The 19,318-nt window shown below is 41.0% G+C and overlaps 1 protein-coding gene across 1 annotated transcript in view; it reads left to right on the forward strand.

The window, feature by feature from the left end:
* Nucleotides 1–19,318, forward strand: part of agbl4 (AGBL carboxypeptidase 4) — a 270,285-nt gene that overhangs the window by 10,752 nt on the left and 240,215 nt on the right. Inside the window, exon 3 of the mRNA XM_019896549.1 lies at nucleotides 5,773–5,897. Coding sequence (XP_019752108.1) covers nucleotides 5,773–5,897 — 125 coding nt within the window. The remainder of the gene's footprint in view (nucleotides 1–5,772; nucleotides 5,898–19,318) is intronic.

Raw genomic sequence — 19,318 nt, forward strand, 5'->3', positions numbered from 1 at the left:
GCCTCGCACTGACAAAAAACAAAAAAAAACCACCATATTTGTAATGGAGTGTTAGTATAACACTAAATATCACCGGTTTGCAGTTTTTTTTTTTTTGTTTTTGTGAGGCCGTGGGTGCAACTTGCATTTGCTATAAATGCGATGCTAATGCAATGCTAACAATAAAGCATGCTGCTTTCATAGAGAAATGTGTGTTTTGATCTTCAGCACCCCAACGAGAGCGACACAGACTCTCTTCAACATGCTGTCCATACACACTAGTGCTGTGGTAAAGGCTCAACATTTGGGGGAATATAGTGACTGTACTTCAGATTGTTGTTATCACGACTAGATTCATTCATCTCATCTTTACACAACATGTGGCTAGTTTCTCTTTGCTCCCCCCAATCTGACCTACTGGTTATTGGCCTGTGATTTCTTGTTTCTCTTGCCGCATCGGTTCCCAGTTTTCCTGAACTCATTACAGAGCAATCAGCTCCAGGCATTGAAGTGTGCACCCAGAGGGAGCAATAACTGTAAATAAACACTACTGCAGGCTCTCTGATAACATGTTAGCCAGATGATAACAGGTCTTCTAAGTAGGCCTGTTGACCTTCTCCTTACCTTGGGCTTGCCAAGCACTCCTCGGGTCCCTCCACTTTTATCTTAGCAGCTTCTTCTTAAATGACTAAGCAGGAGGAGAGGAAGTATGTGGTTGCATCAAGATATTACAGAGGAAAGGAAAAATGAACATGGCGGAGGGATCTTGGAATAAGACATGATAACTGGGGAGAGTCACCTTTGCGGCGTGCCTGTCTTCAGTCCCTTTAGGTTCAACTTCATGAACTTGTCAAACGCTGGCATGAAACGAATTACTTGGCACAAACTTACAGCTAACCCACCATTTTAAGCTTGTGAAACCGATGAAAGTAAGGAGGGCAGTTTCTCCCCGTACGAATGCATGGCGTTTGACAGTCGCAGGGCCAGAGCTGTGGGGCTAAAGCACCGTCTGGATGAGATTGATAACACAATTAAGCCATTACCAATATGAGCGCATCACTATGACCCATTACTACACTGGCCACTTCAGATGGATCACACCAGTTTAGCTGTAGGGCCTTTTGGAAGGAAAAAAAAATACAATTATAAAAGTCTAGCTTGAAAATTGCGCTCTCTTCAGAATGTGAAGGCAGGCCTTTACATCATCAGATATGTGCGGGTTGCCTGCATATCTCACTGCTGTCCTCGGGCCCAGCTTTCTTCATCTATTTTGAAACGAGAAGCTCACTGGAGCATGGGTGGACTCATAGCAAAATGACTTTCATTCCTATTGTCCCATTTTATCATACACTCTTATCCTGTTTTTGAGGCAAACTGCATTGTGATTCTTCCTACATTTTCCACATTCGCAAACACTCATGTATGAGGCTAAAGGAGATGACCTGACATAAAAATGACGGAGCATCTGTTTGCTTTTGCTCGATCTTGTTCGCTGTACAATACCCAAATCAGGTTTTAATTGTTTTTTTTTTTTTTTTTTTTTTTTTTTTTTGCAACCCCAAATATACCGAAAACTTAAATATCAATCACTCTGAACTACATTGCAAATATGATATATTTTCATCTGCCGTTCAATGAGTGTGTCTCAGGGGCGTTTTCTCATAAACTCCTTATAAAAATGCAGGGTGTGTACCTAGTAGTCTCTTGTGCAAAGTCAGACAGGATATGATCCGCTTACCTTTGACCCGAATGAGTCTCACAAATAGTTATTCGAAAAACATTGTCGATGAGCAACCCCAACCTGACCGGTACTTAAAACCTATACTGTAATTGAGTAAACCTGTTAGTTAGTTTGCAGAAACTTGGAAGGTGACCTCTTTAATCTCGCCTGCAGATGAAGTGATAAGGCATCAAGGGAGAAGGCAGGCTTTAAGAAATCATGAGGCGGGAGATTGATGTTGCCTCAGTGACAACTTGCCTTCAGACGAGCAGGCAAGAGAGAAAGAGACAGACGGAGGGGGAAAAAAACAGCCGTTTAGCTGCAGGACTAAACTAAACCCTGACACTAAGGCTGCTGGCTGGAATCAATTCTGTCTTTATCAGCCCCCTTCGTCTGTGTCCAGGAGTCCTGCCCACACAGCAAAGGAGCTGAAGGCGGGAACGGATATTTTTTCCGATAATGAAATTGAACACAGCAAAAATGGGTTTAAAAAGGTGCCTGGCTACAGTCCCTCAGCAGTACAGCACTCTTTTAATCTCAGACCTGCTGTTTAGACGGGTTTGCTCTTGTTTTCGCCAGGTCCACTTAAGTGGAGATCCATTGTTAGACTACGGTATGCTATTAACTCGTAATGCAAAAAAAAAAAAAAAAAGTACATTTACCGTGTATTTTCTAGTCAACATGAAGCAGTTAATAGCCCACTTGTGGAATAAATTGTGTGCTAAAATAAAAGGTTTCGGACATGACAGGTCGAATGTCTAGTAAGGAAGTAACACTAACCACACAGTCCATTTCATTTGGAAACAACTGCCTATTACAACTGTAATGGCCGGCCGTGCGAGTGAGTTCCACCTCAGGCCTTGGGCATGCGGGACTGCTGCTGCTGCTGCTGCTGCTGCTGTGTGATGATCCATCTGCATGGCAGAAAGCATTCATCCATTGGATGGCTACAGGCTGCAGGCCGGCCCATTGTGTGGGCTGAGTACTGTGACTGCTCCCTCTTGTACCTCCGTAATGGGATTACATTAGCCAGGTTCTTCTGCTCCCTCTTCACATGAATTTCTCACACACACACACACACACACACACACACACACCATATGCATATTTGCATGCTTGTTGCTCCTTACGATAATGCATAATGACGTACCAGAGATTTGACTAAATATTCGTCGTGGACCATCACAATCAATTTATTGTGTTTTTAAACCCTGTTTTTATGTGATTGATGAATAATATTCTGAAATTATGTTTTGATTATACATTTTTCTGAAATTGTGTGGCGAGCTGGATAGTGAGAAAAAAAAAGACAAAGGTTTTCATTGTTTTTTAGAGCAAGTTACTGTATAATTTAGAGCACTGCCAGGGCCAAGCTGCTCATTTGAACCAAATTTAATTTTGTACATTTCCTACTGTCCTCTCAAGGATAAAGACTTGTGTTTAACGCAGCTTGTCAAGACACGAATGAAGAAGATGATGAAGAGGAATGATACTGGTTCTCAAGGACCAGAAATTGTTTGTTCTGACCTCAGTATTTCAGCACCCAAATTCATGCTAAACATTTTATTTTACTTTGCACCAAATGTTTTTCACCAGCAGCTAGATATAGTTTTTTTTTTTTTTTTTTAAATCCAAGTTAATGTGTTTTACCCTGAAAGGGCAGCCGCACAAGCAGTTGGTGTTGGCTTGATACTAAATGACATGACATTGATTTAAATGGTCAGGCCACTAGCCCACCAAAGTGTTTGAATGTGGAGGTAGCCACCATAAAATTAAAACTGGGATCAATGATCTGTCATATCCTTGCTGCTTCATGGCCTCAATGTGTAATTCGGGCTTTGAGGCTGCAGCCATCTCTCATGTCAGGCCCTCCAGCTCTGGACTCAATAACCCAGCAGCGCATGGCTGCTGTCTATTGCTATCCTATGCTCAAGTGTCCACAAGCAGAAACAGAAAGAGTGTTTGTGTGTAGTATGTAAGACCACCCCTGCAAATTAAATTGCACGGGGCATTGAGAGACGTAGGGCTTTTGATGGGCTCTTATTAGCAGTGAATTGAGGCAACTTAGAGAGAGTATGACTTTCTGACACATGCCTCATAGGATGCATTGAAACCTGGACCTCTGGATCTAGTACATGCTGAACAAACAGGCTCCTCTGATAAATCGATCATTTAAAACAACCTATTTTACAGTTTATTTTAGTTTGTCTCAAATTTCTCAGTCTGCTATGATATACAATATGTCACCCCTTGATATGTTCCAGTGGGTTTAAGTTTTGAATGTTCTATAAATTCCCCTGCATATGTATGAAGTGCATTGAAGTTGAGTGAAGACCTTGCTTGCTGGACAGGATGTTATTTGGTGGCCATTATTGATATCCTCTTATTGATTGCACTTACCCGTGTTTACTCTATGAATTGTGATGAAAGATGGTTGATGAGATGGCAAAGGCACTGCAGCGGGGCACGGCTCATGTTCTGACTTTAATTTCTTTAAATTGCTTGGGATCGGGTGGAATTGCCAAATGGGCCAAAAACCCATCCCCTGGCTTATTGTTGTAACCAGAGAATGAAAAACAAGTAGGAATGGAAAATAATATATCGTAGAACACCTAAAGTCCAAAGCATGTGTGAAACTTACCTTTTCTGTTGTCTACAACATACCGTTGCGACAGACAAAGCTTTCTTCTCGTCTGATTCAAGTCGCATTCACGTTCATTGTCCTACGTCCTTTATATCCCTTCTGCCCTTCTCTCAGTAGTGTATTGTTCCCATTTATTTTGTATATGCATGCAGTACCTGACTGGAGAAAAGTTTTGGATGAATTAATTTATGAAGTGCAGTACATTAGTTTTATATGTCAGCATCCATGCCATACAGCTACTCCCTGATTAGTCAAAGATGCTGCGGAGAGGGTTGTTTTCCTGGCCTGTGCGCTGGGATAAGTTGCCAATCACTTACCATTAGTGCTAACGGTGGAAGCTCTAAGGGGATGAGCTTCAAATGTGAAAAAGAACCAGCCCTTCCTTATTAGAATTTACAGACTTGCTGAATTCCTGTTGTGGCTATGACATAGCATCATATTCATAAAATATGTTTCTTTTCATCGTACATTTATGAAGTAAGGGGTGCACTTCTGTCTGTGCCCTTGTATCAGCAGAATGCGTGACGCAAGCGGACTAGTGGATTAAATCCGTACTGTGGCAGCCGGAGTGAGATATTGTTTGACACTGTGGTACTCAGCCCATCTGGCTTTTATCACGTTCATGTGATCTGCTCATCAATGTGTGCTTCGGCTACCTGCAAACCTCGTGACGGGGGACGATTTGTGAGCATATGTGGACGTGAGATCCAAAATCTATGTTGCCATACTTGAAGCTTGTGGATGATCAACAACAATTCCTATACTTGGAGAAGTAAAGAGTAGCACTTACCGCCAGCAAAGCATTAAAAGCAAAAAGGTTACCAACCACAGTGATCGCCCAATAAATGATCCCTAAGATAAGATATCAAAAATGCAATTTAATAATGAAAACACAAGGAGCACAAAGTAATGTAGTAACTCATCACTGCTGCCTGTGCCACATGAGTATCTTCAGCACACATGTTCCATGTTGTATTGCCAGAGCAGATATAAATCAGTGGACAGAGATGAAGCTTATCTTTAGAACGTCCGTCATGTAGTCATCTACCACCCTGTCATCTTATAGACAGCTATGAGAATTAGAAGTGTGGAAATAGTTCCCATTGGATTAATTATACTTCCACTCATCATCTGGCTTTTTTATGTGGTTATTATGTAATATGTCCGATATGGGTGGTTGAAGCCTTTTGTGTCACGTGGCTTTTCTCATGCTTAATTGCCCTCTGCGGGCATTGTTTTGGTGTGATCGACTTGTCGATCTACCTACAGTATTCTATTGTATATCTAATAATTGGAAAAAAATAAAGATGACTTCCTCACAGATCTGACTTATTACGGGCTCTTTTTGGAACGTAACCCCCGCGATAAATGAAGGATTACTGTACAGAAGAAATGATCCCCGCTCATGTAAACTCTTATGCTTCTGCAGGGAACCTTGGCCGTGTTGACTATATCAGTGAATTTGAGTTTGACCTCTTTATCCGGCCCGACACCTGCAATCCCCGATTCCGCGTCTGGTTCAACTTCACCGTGGAAAATGTCCGAGAGACACAGGTCAGTGTTCTCTGTTTTGAAAGGCACTCAAGGGATTCGGTCAAACGGTAAATAGAGTAATTCCAGACATTCTTAAGGAGAAAACATGTTTTTCTATAGTTGAATGAAATGTAATCAAACACCACAGTTAGAAAGTCTTATCAGTGTACCATGTTTGGTGCCAGTTTTTATTCACACATAAAATTTGAACTCCATATACATACTTAAGACTTTACTATTCAGATTCTGTCATTCTGAGAGTTTTGCAGGTGAACACACATATTTACCGGTAAGTACTTTAAAATAGCTGAATCAAATTAAAAACAGGCAATCTTAAATCAAGCTCATTCAGTTATTTTCGCGATGCAATATGGTTTGGGAGTCATCATTGGGAAGCACATCAGTAACAAAACAAATGCCACATAATTGAATGCAGCTTAATTTAAGATTAATCGTACAAACTGTCAAATTAGACTTTGCTCCCAACATCCATCAGTTGGTTGTGTACAAAAAAAGTGCCCCCCTCCCCTCCAATACCCCCCCCCCTACTGAATTGAGGCAATCTTCTTTTTCCTGCATCAGTTCTTGTCACAGTCTCCCAGGGTGATTCTGCCAGTGGCAAACTGCGAGCTTTGCGATTGGTGGACAGAGGTGGTCACATGGCACAGAGATACACTGTATGCGATGACAGTTAACAAAGCTTGGGGAGGGAGCTTGGTGGGGTGTGCTATTTAAATATGACTTTGTTGGATAAGACGAAGGTAAAACTGGAAACATTGGCAATAAATCCTTACTTTTGTGAGATCATTTTTCACGGATAATCTTGTCAGCCTTAGATAACAACAACCGAGACAATGCAAAGGAGCAGTGCAAGAACAAAGAGAGCAGTGAGTGAGTGAGTGAGGACGATGCAAGCGACAGAAAATCAAATAGATCGGGGTACAGAAAAAGGCAAAATTAGGATGAATCCTCAGCATACTGTTGCGCCTTGTCTTCCTGCGGAGTGTCCAACACGCCCTATCTGAGCCTATCAGGCCAATCAGCCCATCTCCCCGCAGTGCTGTAGTCAGCACTAATCACATTTTATGGCTCTGAGATGAATGGGAGGCCTCGACTTGGAGCTGAATCGATCCCAGGGCTAGATAGGCCAGCACCGGCAGCCCGCAGCTCGGGCCAACAGGATATTTGCTGCTGTGGCGAAAATGACAGAAAGTGTGTGGGAGAGACTGTCAGAAAGGGGCCAGGGAGGAGAGTACGCATACAGTAAAAGGTGTAATAATGTTCCTCGTTTTAGCGCATACAAATACATGAGACACAATCGCACATTCGATCGCCTGCTTACACATAATGAGAGAAGATGACAGCCACTGCCATCTGTTTCTGGGAACATACTGTACCTGTTTCATAGAATTTGCCTCTCATCTGTCTGATGTGAATTGAAGCTATTCCGTTTGACAGTGTTTTGTGTGATGTACACAGCATATTGTGGCCCCAGTGTCCAAAATTCACAAACGATTCAGAAATCGTAATGGTTTGTGTGTTATGAGCGCAATCATACAAAGTAGGAAAATAGACAAAAGGGTATTAGAATGAGTATGTTAAACAGCTAAGTGCAGTTATGTGGAGAGATGCTGTTCTATGGAGATATCAGGCTGGTTCCAGGGGAGAACCAGCCTGGTGGAGTGTTTCATCCAGCTAAGCCTTGCTAACTCTCAGCCTGAGCCAGGGGAATGGGGAACAGTAAAAGCCCGTGATATTGGAAGTGAGATGGCTATTTTGAAGGAATGTAAGCTGGTGAAACAGATTTGGTCTGCCTCAATCAGCTTAGAAGCTTTGTTGAAATTGGCTTCACCGTAGCGCCAGTTATGATGGATGGTTGGCTGGATGAATAACTCCTTTTTATGTCTTGTTTTTTTTTTTTCTTCTTTTTTGCATTTCACAAACAGCTTGCACACTTCAAAAATCTCATACCTGTTCTGGTTTAGTTGGTTGCAATCCTGGCGGAAAATACTCAACTGAAGGCTTCAATACAGTGACAAATAATTTCTAGGGCGAGTGCGCTGGTTTTAAGGCATCTTATTAAGGCTCTTATCCCTTTTCCGTTGCACGGTTCCCACTCAGATCCTCAACGTGACTCTATTTACCATTGATGCTTTTCCATTTGCAAAACCAGGTATTATCAGGAAGCGTGAGCTGAGTTACTATTTCTCGCACTTGACACCATGTTGGTAATGTAGCTCAACCACTGTTGTTTGCTCATTAGTCCAGCAGTTGCTGTTTTAGCACTTCATTGTCATATACGTCCATCGTATTATCCTTTTGCTGACTTCAGTCAATTTTTGTGGTAATCAACAGACAGACTAGTACGTATATTCCCGGGTTGTGCTGCTGTTGTCACAGATGTACAGTAGACTAGAGCAGGCTTTCACAGCATGGACATTAGATTAGCATTAGCGTAACCACGCAGCTCATACGGAGCGTGTCAGATTCACATGTATAGCTTTTTAATGGAGCACCTTCTCTTCATGTCGTACATGTACACGTCTCTCGAACATGCTATTTGAACATTTTAGGGCTGAAACGAGTGCTTGAGTAATTTGGGTGCCTCGGTTAAAAAAATATGCTTAAGGCATTTTTTTTTCTTCCTCACTTATTTTAATGTACACGGTCAGGAAGAAGTCAAGCTAACCACAGCAACAAATGCTATGCATGACAGTAACGCATCCCAACGCGGTAAGAACTCCAAAATAAACTTTACTTAACTAAATAGGATATGGACATCAGTGCCTTGGTGCACTTTTATTTTGAAGTTGATATCTGTAGCGTTTCTTCTCATGAATTTTCATTTCTCATCGAAATTGCATTGAAGAAACTTTCCGAATATATCATGCGGTACACAGCGCCTGCTGACTTACATCTTACAAAAGTTTATGTTGTAATTCCAAAGTGAGTGAACCTCAACAAGCAAGTTCCTGCTAGCAGCATTGCATTTCATCCTCTGCCCATGTTATGGCCAGAAAGCGGTGGATGAGTTGATATGACAGCCCATTGGGCAAGTTGATATGCCATTCCACTCTGCTGTAGGGGTGTGCTAAATGTCAGGCTCCGTGAAGGGTACGGCTGTGAGCTATTATCATTGGGGCCTTCAGGGAGCCATTCACAGAAGACAGGCAGTAAAACCTTGCACCGAGCACCTTCAACTCAGATGATTTGTAAGCCTCACTTGCCCAGCGAAAGCACGGTACAGAACGGTTACTCACCATAACCAGGGAAGAGGATGAACTGATGCAGAGTATTCCATTTTGTACCTTCAATTCCCAATGGGCCACCCTTGTTTGAATGTTCGAGACACAGCCCACTGATACAGTATAATTCATCATCAGGGACATTACGCCGTCTGACACACTCGATAAGTTAGATATTGTTTAGAAACATCGAGCTCGGACGTCTTTCCTACATTGATTGCATAATGGCAAACAACACGACTGCTCTGAATAACAACATATACAGAAAGTTAACTCCCATACACAGCATGACCAAAAAGACACCTGGCCATTCAACCGACTGGAAGCGAAAATAGAGGGACATATGAAGTTCGCCCTTTGCAGTTATATCAACTTCCAATCTTTTGAGAAGACTGTCAAGCATGTTTGTGTAGTTCAGAGGTCACTGATGTTGAAAATGAGGGCTCGGTTCACAATCTACGTTCTTGTCCATCCCAGGGGTATTCGATGCAATGAGGTCAAGGCTCTCAAATTCCTCCACTCCTAAATCTGCTTTCAGGCAAGTCTCAAGCATCCTGGTCAAAACAATGTGTGAAGTCAAGTGTAATGTTCTGACGGAGGGCACAATGAATACAAGGATTGGGCAAGATAATGATTTGACCCTTGTGAGGATAAAGCGGATCAGGAAATGGATGGATGAACCGAAACAAAGAAATAAATACATTCATTCAAATACTTGGCTAAACACCAGCAGAGGTGATGTTGAAAATTTTGCTTTGCAAAGTTTGGACCTCCACTTTGTTTCAACTTCCCCATCAATACTATTCTATTCTCTCACCCTTCATTGTGCCAATGGCACACATTTTATATTAGCAAAGTCACTCCGCACAGCACCAAAGCTGCCAAAAGCATGTCACCACACAGTATGTAAGAATGATAATCTCATCTCAATTTACCCAGAAATTCACTTATGTGTGAAATTGGGGCCAGTTTAATTGAACATAAAGCTATTATTCTGTTGAATCAAAGGCAATGTGGCTACCAGGTCAATTGGACTTCTGCCAAAAGCATTTAATTGTTCTGCCACTTTGGTTGTGTCGCCCCGCCCATCCTCTCTCCTCTTTTTTTTTTTCCCCCTTTTCCTCTCTTTGTATTCTCTGCCGACTCGATTTGTTGGCACGTCGCCTTTACCACTGCAATGAAGTGTTTTGGGATTAACAACATGGATGCCAAAAAAAAAAAAAAAAAACTGTAGGTGAGTCGGGTGCGGAGTCAGTACAGCAAATTCAAAGCGGTGTGCCTCAAGCATGTGGCAATATTTGAATACAAATGAGCATGATAGCACGACCACTGGCAAATTAGGCACGTCTATCTTCAAAGTTAATATTGGCACAAGGCCCTATACTATGTTACTACTGCCCCAAAACACGTTGCTGAGTCGCTCCAAGGTCACTAATAATCTCCTCCGTGATGATGAAGAGCAACATTTCTCGCACGTGTCATACTCATGAAGGATAGCGAGAAAAGAGTCACTTTTTGATTTATTTATGTTTTTTAAAAATATTTTCCATACTTGTCCTTTTGGTGCATACGGCACCATGTAGTTGCTGGTGTTGCCATAGCTGCTTCCTCTCGCTACATTCTACAAAGGAGTTTTCGGTATGACTCTGCCAAATGGTTTATCGTTTAAAACAGTCACGACATAGGCAGATAAAGTTTGGATTGACTAGTTTGAAACATGATGTGAACTTCTCAAAAGGCACAGGGCATCAGGGAGGTTTTTTTTTTTTTTTTTGTAGGGGATGTGGGGTATCTTGGATGACCTTGTTCTGTAAAAGAGGAACTCAGGCATCCTTCCTTATTGTCCAGGCTGATGCTCCCCAGATCACTCCGTAATGACATGGACAAAAGGATATGACGACAGCACAGAATGGATTTTTAAACTGTCGCCCTGATAGCGGAATGAGTTTTCCCTGGGTTATCGCTGCTGACACAAGGTTCCTTATCAAAGTTAATTTCCCTATTTTTAACTTGATTCACTTTAAAAGGAGGCACAGAGCGAATGGCATGTTTTCAAATATAGTAGAGTCACCATTTATTACACATTCATTCTTGGTTTAGGGAAGTTTAAATGTTGAAAATAACACATTTTATTTTCCACCCATCTATCCATTTTTTTATGCTACTTATCCTCACTCGGGTCACAGGTGTGTTGTCGCAATTAGAGGCTTACGTTAACCTAACATGCATGTTTTTGAAATGTGTGAGGAAAGAGGAGTACAACTTATAGACCCTTAAGGCTGTAAAAGTTTGAAAAGGGCCAGCAAAATCAACAACTGAACACACAATAACCTGTTCCAAAAAGCCATCATGTGTGGCATCACACAAACTATCGATCAGAATATCACATCATCAGCCATATTCTGCAAATCTCCTAAAATGTCAGCTCAGTGACCACCTAAAGGATCGACTCTGCAAGCATCTTTTCTGTGGAATTTTGCATTTATCCTGTACAGTGATACCAATGATGCAAAGTAATAATAAAAAAATTAGTGTAATAATCACAACATCAAAAATGGAACTAGCTATTCCATAGCAGTGACAACAGGACTGCTACCATTTGTGTTGGCTGCTTACTAATATGGCTAAAACAACAGTAAATCGAAATACTGCAAAAAAATGAATATGTAGAAAGAAATGATGATCAGAATCTAAGTGTTTCTCAGAAGTGTTTATATTGTGTCATCAGTTATAAACTACACAATATGTATTTTGAACATTTTACATTTTACCATGTTTTTCATTGAACCTAGTTTTCTACTAGTACAGCAGTTAAGAAATTGGAATGTTGCTTAAACCATTTCCTAAGTGAAGTTTCTCAACTCTGGCACGGTTTTTCATTTTTTATGTTTTTATTGGACCAAGCGTTTGCTTCCTTTTCAACTTGGAAGTCAACCAGCGTCAATAAGCAGATTATTTTTGACTTCAGATGCTCCTTTGTCATTCCGATGTCAGAAACAGACTGAGTATGTACTCTTTGCTAAATTAAAAGCACACTTTTCTACATCGTACGTTCTACTATGTGCAATAGAACCATTTGCGGTTGTGATGTTTTATCAGCTTGGTGTGTCTCCATCAGTGCACTCATCAGTGAAGTGTTCATTGAGAGTCCAGCTGTGTGCCAGTGTGTAATGCTGCCAATGTGCACCAATTTTCCAAATCAAGGCGCAGGGTGCAAAGCGCTGGCAAAGTCGTGTTTTTTTGTGGCTGCAGTTGAATATACAAACAGGTTACCTCCAGCGAAAAACATAACCGTGTGCTCTATTACTGATCATTACAGAATTTCATTTTACTGCAAGAGTGTGAATTAAACTTGCTCCCATCGGCAGCAGTGAAGGTAAAATGCAATCAGTTGAAAAAATTGTGAGTTAGTGCTGCATTTGCAGAGAACGAGGAAAAAGCCCGGCGACCCCTATGTATGTATACTGCTTCACTCTTACAAAATGGTCCTACAATCGCCATGAAATTGCAACTGTAAATTTGTGCCTCCGGGCAGTTTCTTAAGACCTACTTAGACAAGACAAATGCAAACATTCATTTCACAGTTCCTCATACATTTCAGCAACTTCACAGTGTACATGCATTCACACAAACACCACAATGTGAAAAACGAAATACACTATTTTACATGCAATCTTTTGAGGGACAAATACCCTCAAATGAGAGTAGATGATAATTATTTATTATGGCTGTGTTGGCAGGTGTGTGAGCACGTACAGTATTTAAAAGAAGCAGCTGGCTCTTACCTAATGTGTTCAATGGGGGAACTTGGTAGTCCCACTCTTGGGGGGAGGAAAAGATAAAAATGATATATGAGGGGAAGAGAGGCTTTTTTGTGCTGTGTGATGACATATGCATATACCATCATGCAACTAATTTATTACATGCTGTTTGTCACCGCCATTAACATAAGCTTTCCTGTGCCCCCCCCAAATGGTTCCACAACCCACTTTTTGATCCCAACCCACCATTTGAAAATCACTGTTCGTAGGATTTTAAGAGACATTCAGGTTAAAAAAAAAAAAAAAAGCTTATTTTCTGAACACCTCTGTGCATAACAGTGCTCCGATTAGGCCCATTACTCAGATTGTTACCGTATTTCGCACCCATTTCACTTGTCAGCATTTGCACAAAAATGTTGTTGACGGAGACACCGGTATTTGTGAGGTTGATATGGCGGGTAAGGAAAGGCCTTCCAGAGCTACTGTGCATCTGCATGAAATGATGAGCCTGGTGTCAGGGCATGGATCATCCTTTTTCACCGAGTAATGAATACAGATTGCACATTGGATAGAGGGCCTCAGCAATCTGCTGCTCCACAAATGAAACAACTGCCATTCTAATGAAATAGTCTTTTCATGCCAGTGCACCCCTCAACGCGGCCTAAATTCAATTCCAGACCCACAGATTTGCGTGTTGGGGGATTGAGAAATGCAGGATGCAAGAGGTTGGGGGGGATTATAAATGCTGCAATTAGAATATTGTTTAAAAGTATGTGTGCATGTTGATGCGTGAAGGTAGCGGTGTAGTGGGAGGGGCGCCCTTCGTGATATTGTCGTTAACCACCTGGTTGTTTTGGATCGCAGTCGGCGAAATGGGGTCCAATCACACTCCCACAAAGACACGCTTGTGCACAACTTCACACACTTGGCTAATGATGCTAACTAGTGGCTTGGGAGAACATGCTCCCTGTATTCTGTATTTAGGGAACAGCGAGGAGAGCCACAGTGCCTCTTTGATGCTGCCTTTGTTTTCTTGTTTGTGTGGTTTAATAATTTAATCAAGCCAAACGTCCTCCTTCTCTGCGTAACTGTCTGTTGGCGATGGCTAATTACGCTGCAGATTGTTCTCCTGCTGCTGCAGATGCGAGTTTAGATCCAGAGGGTTGGAGGGGGGTGGATTTGGTGTGTTTGTGTGTTGATGGCTGTAATTTAACAGTGGGCTGGTGGGTTAAGCTGTCTGTTGACCGCTGTTTTGTTGTTTCCGAAGGCTGCTGACAAGCTATCCTCAAAAGCAGCCATCACGGCTTAAGCGCGGAACAGCAAGCTAATGCCTCTTTTGTTCGTTACTTATTCATTTGAATATCATTTTATAAAAACATATCCATTTTTGGACATAGTGTAACAACTCTATTTTTTTAACCTATTTTTAACAAACTACATGGGTAAAAATTAGAACATGTACTCAAATAATGACAATGGAAAAACACTTTTGAATAGTGCTGTCATACCTTTAGATGACTTCATTTTCCGTCCACAGACTGACCGGATTGCCTAACTGATTAGATTCAATGCTGCTGGTTCCAATTAGGTTTTGCACAACAAAATCGTCCTAGACACCAGATTAGCATGCGCTGATTAACTGTATGATGTGATACACCGGGGATATAGTCTGCATTGTTGCCGACGGTGTTTAATAAACACGAATGAGACGAGCTAAACTTGTCATATTTTAAGAGCTGATTGGGTCATTTGCAGCAGTGTTAATTCAGATTGGACTGAATTGGACTAAATTATGTGTGACTTATTGTGAATTTAGATGAATTCAGTTGAAATGGTCACGTCAGAAATAAATACTTAAATTTTTCCTAGATAGAAAATCTGTAAAGTTAAAAGCATAAAAGTGGTAAGTTACCCTGATTGCTTTGGGACATTAGAAATGCGCCAAAGGCTCCCCCTCTAAGGTGGGACATCTTTATGGACATCCTTGGCGCCACTGACCTGTTTTATTTTACGTTGTGTGCGGTACTATTAACGTATGCGTTTAACGTTATCCAACTAAACACCGAAAATCACTTTTACAATGGAAAATGAACATTTTTGCCTATTTTCTTCTTTTTTTTTTTTTTCTTAAGTTAATCTCCCCCATCGGAGCAAATAAGTGCCCGGAGTAAAAATACAAGAGCATTAGACTAAGCTGTCTCGTCTTGTAGAGCAGAAATATCTTGGCGCCACGGTGATTTGAGTCACCGTTTGACACAAGCTACAGGCTGTATATCTCCTGAGGCTCTCGGTCTTTGGTGGGCAGTAATAAAAAGCTTCCTGATAACATTTTCAGGGATTCTGGCGCCATTGACTCATTTATCCTCACTGTGTGTGTGTGTATAGAGTGTATTTTATTTATATGGCCATCCTTCCATCTTGAATGTGACATTTATCAATAACATCCTTGAAAATTCCATCTTTTAAACACCTAATCGAACCGTAGACTTGACAAATGCTTTATTCCACCGATAGCAATCTAGGAGGACATTTTTGTCATTTTCACTCTTTAGTTTGTGAGACTCCAGATTTGCAGTTAGGATTGTAAAGTTTTCTTGAAGATGCTAACCCATGAAAGGGCATTTCAAGAGATGAAAATCAGTTTTGTCCAAATCAAAGTACCCACAATTCAAGCTTGATTTGTAACCAAATGAAACACTGACATTGTAACATTTCTTCAATACGTTGTACATTGGCTGTAACATTTCTATGTACAGTATATATTGCATATGGTTTTTAAAATCGTATAATTACTGCACTGCGGATTTCAGACATTTATTGAATGCCCGATGTGAACAGTAAAACACGATAAACGCATTCATACAGAAGCTGCCGTGCTGTTGCGCAGACACGCACATGCGCTGACTCAACAATAGACAATCATGTAATTAGGGCAAGACATTCATATTTTCATTTTTATGCCTCAAATGTGTTTTGTGTGCTGAAAAACGTTTACAATGTGTTTAAAAAGTGAGTTTTTATGTGTTTCATGTGTGTGGGCGCAGTAAAAAAATGTTTTTTTCAATATGGTTTCTTTTTTTTTTAATTGTAGTACTAACACACATTTACCCATGATATAGTGCGAAATATGATACCCGCGGTCCCAGGTTAGCCCAGTAAATGCCAGGACTTAAAAATATGAATAGAACAACAAAATTAGATAAAATAAATATGTAGTAGAGATCATGATTTGAACGTGTGCAAAGTTGTCAAGCAGCAAAGGTGTGGATGCAGCGAAATGAAACTGCAAGAGGCTTCACTTACGTTAGTTGAGTTTTGGTCGTTGAATAAATGCCAAGTTTTGAAATCAATAAAGTTGTTTTTGTTAGTCATGATTTCAATATCGATCAAAATAATCATGACTATTTTTTTTCTATAATCGCTCAGCCCTACTCTTATGCCACATAACACCCATCTTAAAAAAAAAAAAAATCCAACATAAGCAAAGCAAACTGTAAAACACAATCCAGATTGGGGATCACTTTGGTGCTTTGTTTCGCTCAAATGTGTGATATCGCCACTGTGGCAGCTTCCTCCTCTGCAGTATTTGAGAGTATACAGATGCTGTTTGTCTTTCTGATGTTGAGATTTAGCATCTCCAGGCATGCTGCGGACCGGTGTTTTCTCATAATGATGCAGCGAAGGAAATACCTCAGATAGAGAAATGACTGTCAAACTCTCCAAAGAGGGACTGTGAGATATGTTTTTTTTTTTCAAAAGAAGTGGACATTACATTTCAGCAGCACTCATGGACTTTAGAAGGGCCTTACATAGAATATAAAAGTAAATACACTTTGTAAAGGTATCTTTTTCTTTTACTTTTTAAAAATTTTACTATAACAATGAATTTGATGTAAGGTATTGCCCCGGAATCACGTAAAAATAATAATTGAGTAGTTCTAATGTGAAGAGGGGTGTCTGAAAGATGAAAAAGAAGAAGAAGAAGAAAAAATTAGAATCAAGAGTGTTTCCTCATGCTCTTGTGTTGTCCTATCATCAAAAACTTGACAGGTTACATGTGCACAGAATCCCCAAGGAACAACTTGTTCTGGTGGTTGCTGGATCTGGCAATTGTACTTCGAGACACCCCAATGAAAAGCCTGAAAAAGCTGAGGATCAATCGAGTGAGGGAGGAAAACTCCAAATGGGTAAAGACACAGATTTAAAAAAAAAAAGACAGAGCTCAGTTGAAGTTGGGTGCATAACGACCAGACTGCGAGACCTTATGCGATGTAGGCAGAATGCTTTTCATGTGACAAATGTGTAATTAAGAATGATTTTTATTATTAAAATATATATATCATTTTTTTTTCTGTCCTTCCCCCCCACACACTTTCGCACAGTCGTCGCCCGCACACAAGCACATGTTGATGGACCGGAGGTGGGTGGGACGAACAAAGCATTTTTGTCCTTCCCCGCATGCAAATGTGTGTGTCTATCTGTGTGCATTTTAGTGAGCGTAAACGTGCGAGTTTGAAAGTGGGCCCTTAATTACAGGCCTATTCAAATAACACCAAAGCCTCATTGCTCACTGATTCTGAATGATAGGATGAGATGTTTTAATTTTGGCACTTTGCTTTTATTTTGTCTTTTAGATCTCACACCGTGTTTTTTTTCTGTCAACTATATCTGGATGGGTTTTAAAGATTTTTTTTTCCTCCTCCCACACAATATTTACTTTTTCTTGGAGGGAAATGTGATTGCCAGCATTTGGCTGTGATGGACCGGATTACTTCTTCGTAAGAGGAGCGTGGAGGCGAGAGGCAGATTGTCCGTTGGTTGATTTCTCTGAAATGTGTAGTCATGCCCCTTGTGCCGATGTATCAGGAATGACACTGTTGACGGGAGAATTTTTTAAATCCGTTTTTGCAATGTTAAGCTAAAGTTCAAACTATAAAAGACAAGGCAGCGTGGTTTCCCAACACTAGAAGGTCACTTTGGGATTAAAAGTTAATGTCCCAATTACCCACTTTTATATCCAAAAGCTTTAATATTATATTGCATGGTTAATACGAATCAGGCCTTTAGGGATTTTAAAAACCTGAACACTTGAAGTTATAGTAGACTTGACGATTTGAAGGCCTCTTCTGTTTTGAGCAATCGCCCATCTGTGGGTTCCAAAATGGTATTTTGAAAACCATTTCAAGAATAGCATTGCCATTTACCTGTTCAAATTATATCTGGGTGCCTTATTATCTCATATCTGATGCGCACAAATAGTCATACACCGCACTATACAATATATCCATGTGCGTATGTGGAAGGTGAGTGCCGGCTGTGGGTGTTTGTTACCAAGTCAAGTCGAGGCTGGCCATCATCATTCCAACCGCATTAACCTTGGCCTCCATGCCTGCAAGGCGCACAGCTTCCATTTCTCGACAACACATACAGGTCCCGACTCGGGGCAAACTGGCAGGCGGCATAGTTAATGACTTATTTACTCTTTAATGGCTGTATATGGCACCACCGCAACAATTAATGAGAAAAAATGCCAAATTCGCAAGCCATGGGGGAGCCAGGTGGTGGAGGTTGTTTTCTTTCTTTAACTTTATCTCGGCTTTGCCTTCTGCTCTACCCAGATAAACTGCCGCGTACCTGGAGACAGACAGGCTGACAGCGGCAAGGACAGCGACTTTTACAAAGTGTGACCGTAAAAATACACGTTGACCTTATTTCCAACTTGTATTCCATTCCACTTTATTCCGTTCTGGCCTGAAATAAATCATCCTTACTGTGTCCCCATTTCAATGACGTTATTGATTTCGCCGCATTCTTCCCCTTTGTCATTAATGATACATATTTTTTCCCCCAACATTTCCAAACTGCTTATCATACTGGTTTTCGTTCACTTTTCCCAGCCCGTCCCTGCACTCCCCTCTGCCTTTTTTTTCTTCTTCTTTTGGTGTGTTGTTTTCCCCAGCTCTCTTTAGCTCTGTGAATACCATCGCTCAAGCAGTGAGCTGTTGCAGGCACTTTGTTGCTGACCATGGTGCTGAAAGCCTCCTGCCTTCCAATTGCCAGAGTGTTCATTTCATGGTTCATATACCCCGTTCTCCATTTGTCAGAGTGCTGTTAGCCCCCCACACTTATTTCTTTAACCCCTTCCCTTACAAATAATAACAAATCAAAGGCACATTTGTTTTACTCCGCTGTCACAGCTCCTGCCGTTGCCAGGTTTTCAATTAAAGAGCTGGCATTTGTTACACGTTGCACGAGTTTGTTGCAGGAATGTTTTCGGGGGGCTTTTGGATATTATTTTTTGTTTGCCCTTTTTGGTCTGTGTTGCTGTTTTGGTTTTTTGTTGTTGTTTATTTACCACTTTGCACTTTCTTTGCCTTATTGCTTGTCTGGTATGAACTCTTGGATAGCTAGTGTGATTCAGGCCTGTGTGTCTTAT

Source organism: Hippocampus comes, unplaced genomic scaffold (genome assembly GCF_001891065.2).
Source record: "Hippocampus comes isolate QL1 unplaced genomic scaffold, H_comes_QL1_v1.1 scaffold22, whole genome shotgun sequence".
NCBI lineage: Eukaryota > Metazoa > Chordata > Actinopteri > Syngnathiformes > Syngnathidae > Hippocampus > Hippocampus comes.